At 45.9% G+C, this 8,437-nt stretch overlaps 1 protein-coding gene across 1 annotated transcript; it reads left to right on the forward strand.

Moving 5' to 3' along the window:
* Nucleotides 1-7,679: 7,679 nt before the first annotated feature.
* On the forward strand, nucleotides 7,680-8,226 carry LOC26526755. The gene has a single exon (XM_015160074.2). It carries the CDS (start codon nucleotides 7,738-7,740, stop codon nucleotides 8,224-8,226), a length of 489 nt encoding a protein of 162 aa, XP_015015560.2. The 5' UTR covers nucleotides 7,680-7,737.
* The last annotated feature ends 211 nt before the right edge of the window (nucleotides 8,227-8,437 follow it).

An 8,437-nucleotide genomic window follows, 5' to 3' on the forward strand; every position in this document is an offset into this window, starting at 1 on the left:
CTTCAAAGGCCCTTTTTCTCTGGGGCTTAGCCAGGCTAATGGGCCGCTAAGGGCGATCGGTCTGGCTAGATACTCGTATGTGGCATAAATCATAAGATAGGAATTCCCGAAAAGTAAAAAGCATTTTCAGTCCACGGCGAATGCAAATAGAAACGAAGTTTTCCGAAATGTAAAAGAAAACATTTTTGGGAAGCGCGCCAAGCAGGCAAGTGGGTGGCAACTGAATTAATTTCTGTTTTTCTCCGGCGCTGCTTTCATCAATTTTATTATTTTTCCTCCTCTTTCCTCCGCCGGTTTTATGTTTGCGTGTCGAGCAGAGCGACGCAAAATAAATAAAAACTTTAAGTACTTTTCGAAATTTTTGTTGTTGTGTAATCTTGAGTAGTGCGGCGTGCACACTCGTAAACACTCACACTGATTCACGAAAACACTCGCACGAACACTCACTCAGCCATAAACAGTCATTCGCTTTGTATATTGACATATTAATGCAATTAGTTGCTGGGTCGGGCCGAGTGCTAATTTCGCAGCACTCCCCCATTTTAAGGACTCATATGGTTTATGTAGGTGGGAAGTGGCTTACGAAGTCGGAGGAAAATTCATGCATGAAGTATAAAAGTAAAAGTAGGCAGATGCTACTACTTTCCTATGACTTGGCGCAATCTTAGAGACTCGAAGTCCTTAAACAATATGCTGCATGCAACATGGAAACCTTCCCTGCTGGTGAAGGACTTTAACGAACGGCAGTCGGGGATCACCCACTGGAAAAATCAACCTTTGCCCGTTGTATCCGACAAACACAATTTACACAACTCCTCGAATGCAATTATCCTGCGCAGTTTGTTATTCCCTGATTATGAACCCCGACGGCGGCCGTGCCAAAACCAAATTACATGGATCGCAACAAAGGACGGACCCAATTCGGGCCCTAATTTATGGGATGTACAATGTGCGATGTGTGTGCTCTATAAAAAATGGTGCTCATAGAACTGGGACACTGTGCCTGCGAAACAACCCATTTCCGCTGTGCGCAGAAGGCTAATCAACGTGGACCAACCCCGGGGAAGGCAACCTAAAAAACGGAAGAGCCCCGCGGCGATTTCGGAACTCGGAGCTCGGCACCCAGCATCCCAGTTGTAATCCCAGCTGTAGTTGTGACGCTGATCCCGCAACTCTTAAATCACGTTTGTATTTATGTTGTCGCAGGAGATTTGCGTGTTCCTCAGCCGCTGGATGCGACTGCCATGCGTTGTGCCATAAGAAAGGCGAATAGTTTGGATCGGGGCTTGGAGAGGTGTTGGTAAGTCGGCTTAAGGATAATACCAGGCGTTACTTTCGTCACCCTGCGCGTTGCAACTGGTTCTCAAGGGCTGTTTTTTTAATGCCACCCTCCCCGTTGCCGCTGCGATCGATCATCCATTTTAATTAGCAACAGTGTGTCGATGGCATTCACAACTATCAATTTCACTCACCCTTCTTCGTCTGCGTCTATTTACATAAGCTCGTTTCACTCGTGACGAATCCTGAAGTGCCTCTCGCAGTCCTGCGCCTCGAAACGGGGGCGTGGCGCCGCTTTCGACATGGTTTCGACACTATTTCGCCTTCCAATCACTCGAGATCCTGCGACAGCTGCTCGAGTAGGTGGTCTGCATTTGACAAATGTGAAAAGTGGTGCATATGGTTTAGCCAGAGCGGCCCAGTTCCACTGGGAATAAGTATCCACTCCATGATGGGCTCGGTGATTAAGTAACTGTGGGAAACTCAGCAATCTGAAGTACGTACACCGAATTGTACTTAGATTATTATGATTTTAAATAGGTGCGCATCTCTCCAGCCAAACTATTTCCCAAATCAAGCCATTTTCCCAACTTAAGTACCAGGCTTGCTGTAAAACTGATTTGATTTTCGTTACCAGCAAGATTATGAGCGCTGCCCATTTCAATTTGGGCCATCTATTACCCGAAATATGCCCACTTAGGAGCATTTTGTACTATTTCACCGAACACGTCTCCCGCAGATCATGCAATCAGGTTCGTTAGGAGCGTCCCGGCAATGTTTCCCCTTTCGGACAATAAGCCAAATGGTAACAAACCGCCCGAGAACCCGTCTTTCAATCATGGCCAGCGGCTCCATTGATAGTGATTCATCGCCCGCCGCTGGATGCACTCAAGAGCCCAGAAAGGCACTCCACAGGATTAACCTCGTCCATGACAGCACGTCGCCCTGTCATCATCGCGGTGATGAGTTTCGGTTTTGGAGATCGATTCCGAATAATTACCGATCACATTGTTATCCACTCAAATGAGCCCGCTAAGGGCGTCCAGTGAATGGGCGTGGCTGGCCAAATGCCGTTTTTGTTTATCATGGTCTTGGCCCCCTTCCACCGCAGTTGCGTTTGCTGTCTCTGTTATTGCATTTTGTAAAGTAAACATTAAACATGCCAAGTGCTGCTGCCGCCGCCCGATTGCCACCCACAAATTACACACGCATGTATGTAGATACAGTTTAAAAGGGGGCGGTGGGCGGTGGTAGGTGGGTGGCTGTGGCACACACAGCTGCACATTATGCAAATATTTACTTTGCGTTGATGAGGCTGATGAACAGGACACCGATGACGACGGTCCATTGATGAAGCCACTCGTGGCCCCTTGGCGAAAGCGACTAAAAAAGGCAGTAATAAAAGGCAGAAAACGAACGGAGACATATCGAGGGCGTACCGTACAGGCGGCGGTGAATGGTGGTGAATGGCAAAAGTGCTGCACAAATAATGTCATACGGCTGCCTCATTTGCTTTAACCCGCCGACCCACCCACTCCTTCCAGCCCACAAGGACAACCCCTTGGCAACCTGCTGCTTCGCCTGCGAAGTTGCTAGTGCAGGCGATTTATCCTGCCCGAGTGTCCTGGATGTGGCGGGGTTATCAGTTGCACACTCACTTTGCACTGCTGAGAAGCGCAAAAGATACAAATATATCTAAATATATGTAGAGGGTACATCTGAGGTCTGGAGAGTGCCCCATTTTCCACTTGTTTTCCCCGCTGTCTGCGGCAGTTTCTCAAACTGCTGTTAGCATAAATTTCAAAATTAAAATCGCAACGAGGCGACATATGTATGCAGGCGGAAAAGGGGTGGTGGTCCTGTTTTTCCAGAAGGGGATGCTGGGTTCGCTTTGGAAAAGTAATTATTTCAAGCAAATGCAAGGCGCCAGGGGTTTAGTTACCCCTTCCTTTCTGAATGCCTCTGTTTTTTGTTCGGCAGCTGTCGCGTTCGCTGGAAGTCCTTCTATTTGGCCGCAGTTCGCAGTTCTCACCTTTTGCAGTTGCTTGTTTACATGGACAATAATTATGGAATTTACGTGCATTGTAATTGCTGGAATAAATCAATGTCAACTGGAATTCATCTCGCTGCAACCCCATCATTGACTTTTCCGAGTGCAACCCCTCGAAAATTTCGATTTAATTGCTTGTTAAAGCCGAATTGTGCTGCGATTGCACGTTGCACTTTGCAGCACTCACTAGTAATGATGCGGGAATTTGCTGACTTTGCCGGGCAAAAAGAGTGGAGTAGAGTCAACTTTGACTTCGGCCGGCCGACGATGGCTGGCGGCATATGAGTGCAACAAATTACAGAAATCATCGAAGAAAATCCGCATTTTGGGAAAGCATTTTGCCTTACGCTCGGACAAAAGCGGCCCAAATGGGGCTTCATTAAATGCTGGACTCGAGCCGGGAGCAAGAGCAAATTGCACTCGCAAAAAATGGCGATGCCCCATTCTGCCAAGTCAGCCCAATTGCAAAATGTTTGCCATCATTTGGCCAGGCAAAAAGAGATGAAATAAAAAGAGTGGAATCCAGGGACAGACATTTGAAGTATTAAATAATTTGGCGCCATTGTGTTCACACCACACGACCAGAACTGGAAATCCAAGGAAATCCTGTCATGTTTATATGTGCATTCTGTGCTGCTGAATTTTCAAATTATTTCTTCATTTTCTGTGCATATTTGTGCACAAATAAAAAACCAGCAGCTGACACAGAAGAAGAAAAAGGCGGAGTTGCAAGTGGAAAATGGCACAAGGCATTGTCGTTCTGACTTCCGTGGCGTCCTTAGATGGGATGTCCTAAAATACTGAATACCCTTCAATATTCAGTTCCCGTTAAGACCCGCACTTTCTGGGAAATCACTAGAGGTGCCTAAAAAAGATACATTTCTCCGCATATCTGTTGACGGCTTTTCAATTAATTCTAACCAAGGAATGGCAGGAATGGATGGTTTGGAAGATGGAAGACCATCTAGACTTCGCCAATACTGGCGACTGCTGGTTAGTGCTTCTAAGTTTTGTGTTTTCCGTTGTCATTATGTAGTTGTCTGCATTATTTGCCGTTTGATTCTTACAATTTGAGAGCCATGTCGGGATGTTTGCATGCGATGACAAAAGGATGATGATAATAATGATGCTGCTGCCGAGCTCCTTTGGCGTGTTTTTATTTCTAGCATGCATTCAGCCCTTGTCGCCGAGAATAAACATCGTAATTGCGAGTTTGTGTGGGCGACACAACATCAACATGAACTGGAACACCACGGCACTGAGATGCCAGATGAACCAGCACAACTGCCATCCAAGTCGGCGACAAATAGTCCCAAATGGCGCAGCATTCTCGGCCCTCGAAGACTCCAGAAAAGAGTTCCATTCCATCCGCTGCATCCATATATCCATATCTGCGTACATGGATATCCATCATAAATGTCAGCTGCTTTACGATCGGTTGCCCTTTGACTGCTCCGCTGGTTGCTCTTTGGAGGTTCTGGATGTGGTGAGGCGCTTCAAAGAAGGCCGGAAAGGCCTGATGCATGCAACTTATACAAACACTGGCAACTTGCGATCTGAGTACTGGGCACTGAATCCGGGAACTACGGCAGAACACGCACACAACAATAAAATTTATAGCATACCGTGTATTAAGCGGCACGCGGCTCGTTCCCGGAACACATGTTGCATCTCTCCACTCAGGCGTCCCATGTTTGCAGGGGGCACCAAAAGCGGGGCAGCTTGCGCACAGTGGGTCGGAACTATGGGAAAACGTCAGCCGCGTCTGGCTTTCAATCTATCAATGTTGCGCTAATGTACAATTTATTCGCTGATATGATTATATAACTGTTGGATTGAAGTGATAAGCAGGATTATGCACAGTAGCCCCACCTTGCCAATCCTCCAACGCCAGCCTGCCATTAAGGATAATGACTGTTTTGCCCCATGGCTTGTAGCACAAACGACACCATGTAGCTGAATAGCTGCAATCTCGACTCTTTTCAGCATGCAAGCTGATTAATTGCCTGTTAGGCGGGGGACACTGTAACGAGGGGGCCCTGTATGGCGACATGTAGCGGGCTTTGTTTACTTCATAATTTGTTTTTGCGTTTCGGTTTTCAGTTTTCGACCGCAGAAAACCTTTCGTCTTATTTTCCAGCTTATTTTTTGTCTTTCAGTTGGCACCGCTCGTTTTACGAGCCTATCTGCCAGATTGTTTGGGTCACATTTTATTTTTGCCATTCCTCTTCCGCCGGCATCGCCTGTCATTTCCACTGCAGGAAAATAAACACTGTTTTTGCTCCGCCCCGGCTGGCAATTAAAGTGCAGTTCGGTTGTTAAACATTTATGCCATGCTCTCGACTCTTTGACTCGACTCGACTTGACTTGACTTTCGGGCTGAGTGATTTGCAGCTAGGTGCAGGGGCGGACTGCGGCGTGGGGGCGTGGCCGGGCGAAGAATGCCACAACTTTGTTGTTCGGACGGCCGGTGATCAAGTTGTCAAACATTTTTACCCCCGCCAATTTGCACGGCACTCCAAAGATCGAAAATTGCATGTACAAATACCATTCGGATGGCCTGCGAATTTCATTTGGCCTCTGAGGGGGTGGAAAATCAGGATACATGGCCACCAGAGGCAGCTGGCCACCATAGCGGACATCCGGCTAATGCGATCCCGTTCCATTTCTGGTTCCGGCCCTCACGCTTGCGCACCACTCTTGCCACATTTTCGCTCGAGTGCCGCGATGGCTCAAAAGTGTTCCCAAAATGAACTGCAGCCGCATGTCCAGTGCCCCTATTTCACATGGATTACGCGAAATAATGGCGCATAAATCCGGCAACGGGAATGCAATTCAATGGCCACTGATTGCCGGCTTTCCGCAGTGGAAACTGGCCAAGGGTCCTCGGGAAAAGTGGTCGTCGGGTGGTGCAAAAGCGGGTGGAAATCGAGTGGCCAGGGGATGACAATGACAATGGCGTGCCACATAGGTGATCATGGATGCGTAATTGTTTATTGGTTTTGCGTTAAGAATTTGTTTTGCAGAAACTGTGATTGTTTTCCACAATATTGGTCGGGGTAGATACTTTCGGCCAGAGGAATGAAAACTCAGGGGTTAATATTTGTGTAGCTATAGTTTCAAGTTGCTATTACTAATTGTAAATGGTTTAATGGATATAACAGAATATAAATCATGGAAAATCATAAGTTTGCAGACCGAGTGCCACTGCAGCAGGCTAATTTGTGAATTTAATTTGGTTTATTGCCGCATAGGCAGTGCAGGATGCCAAAGAAAAAACGCAGTTGAAAAGGGAAAACCCGGGAAAAGTGGGGAACATGGGGAACGGCAGCCGCAGACAGGCGAGAGGATTTGCGAGACTCTGGCGCATTTTCGCTTGCCAGGAAAATGCTGCAGCTACTTTGAAGAGCCGCCAAATCCGGAGTCTAACCCTCCGTACCCCGGAACTCTCCCCCTCGAACTTGCGACACTTTCCACCGAAATTGAAGAGGTTGCCGCATGTTGCAGAAACTGTCGCAGGATAAAGCCAAGGTCGCGTGTGGCACGTGATGGGAAAACTGAGCGCACACGTCGATCGGATCACAACATAATCCGGCCCAGAACCAAGGTTATCACTTTGGTAAATATCTAGTGCGCTCCCTCCGCGGGTCGAATATCAATCAATTGGCTGGCAGTGACATTCGAGTCCCGGTGTCGGGCTCTAATCACCCGAAAGATTCTCAACACATTTTGCAAATTGCCTCCAGTTCTCGAGTTGTGGGAATCGAACAAGGGACCGGGATTCATCCAGAGGGTTACTTGAAGTGCGGGCCTCGAAACCGAAACCGAAATGGAAATCGAAATGGGGAAATATTACAATTTCACTCTCTATTATTCTTTGTTCTGCGCCCAGACTTGTGAAGGTTATCAGGCTGCGAGATAAGCAACTGCACTTTGAAATAATAAAAAAAGAAAATTAAACCTCGTATTCTTTCGAAATGCCTGGCGGCTCATGTTTCAACTCTCGGCGTACATCTAGCATCAAATTCCAATTGAAATGAACCATTAGAACCCGAAGCAAAATTGAAGTATAAACAAAGAGTGATTAATGCTGATAAGCAACTAAGGTGGCCGCCTATCATTGGGAAAATAAATGCCTAAGCAACTGAAAAATTATTCCAGTTTTCATATACATATGTAGATAGGAAAATGCTAAGGATGTTTTCAATTTCTTCACAACTGAACCCGCCCCATGCCTTTGGAATTGAGTCACACAAGTTATAATTAGATTTTATAATCATTTCAATTGCTCACATTGATTGTAAGGAACATTCAGTGGTGCAAAAATAAAATAGAGATTGCTTCCAATTTAGTTCAGTTCGCAGAGCCGCAAACAACAGATCAAGTCTGATTTCTGATTTGAGTGCCAAATGATAAAAATGATAATAATGAGGAAATATATAGAACTTTTCGTTTTTTTGTTGATTCTAAAAACGAGCTTATGTTTACGCCGTGGATATGGTGTACTGGTTGTTGCAGAGGAAGAGGATGTTATATTGCTGGACTCGCTGATCTACGACCAGCCAAATAAGTTGGATGAAATTAAGACAAATAGTGTGAATATCTTGGAGTTAGACCAACTAAGAAAGAACCTGATTGAAGAAGAGAAGCAGCTCAAGGACTGTGAGAGGAAATTCGAGAATCATATCTCTCCAGGATTCTGGAATACAATGAAGAAAATCATAGGGCCAAAACTGGAGGAGAAACTAAAATGTTTGCGTACAAATAATGTGGAAGCCAACGCGAAAACCACGAGTGCTAAAAATGAGGAAACCAATAAAACCAGCTCATGGGATACCATTATGAATAACTGGATGGATATTCCTCGCCAGATAATCGTTTATTTTTCAGAGAACTGATGGCTCCTTAAATAAAATAACATATTTTGCCCCACATTGCCCAATGCGTTTTCTCACACGTTTTGTATCCCAATCGTTTATTTATGAATTTGATTTAAGTGATCCCACATTATATTTAAATATTGGAATGCCTACCAGTTGATGATTGACCGATTTCCCCGCCGAAGAGCAAGACAAACGATTGCTTATCTAATGTCCGCTTGTTTATGGA

This window comes from Drosophila erecta, unplaced genomic scaffold, assembly GCF_003286155.1.
Source record: "Drosophila erecta strain 14021-0224.00,06,07 unplaced genomic scaffold, DereRS2 tig00000055-arrow-pilon, whole genome shotgun sequence".
NCBI lineage: Eukaryota > Metazoa > Arthropoda > Insecta > Diptera > Drosophilidae > Drosophila > Drosophila erecta.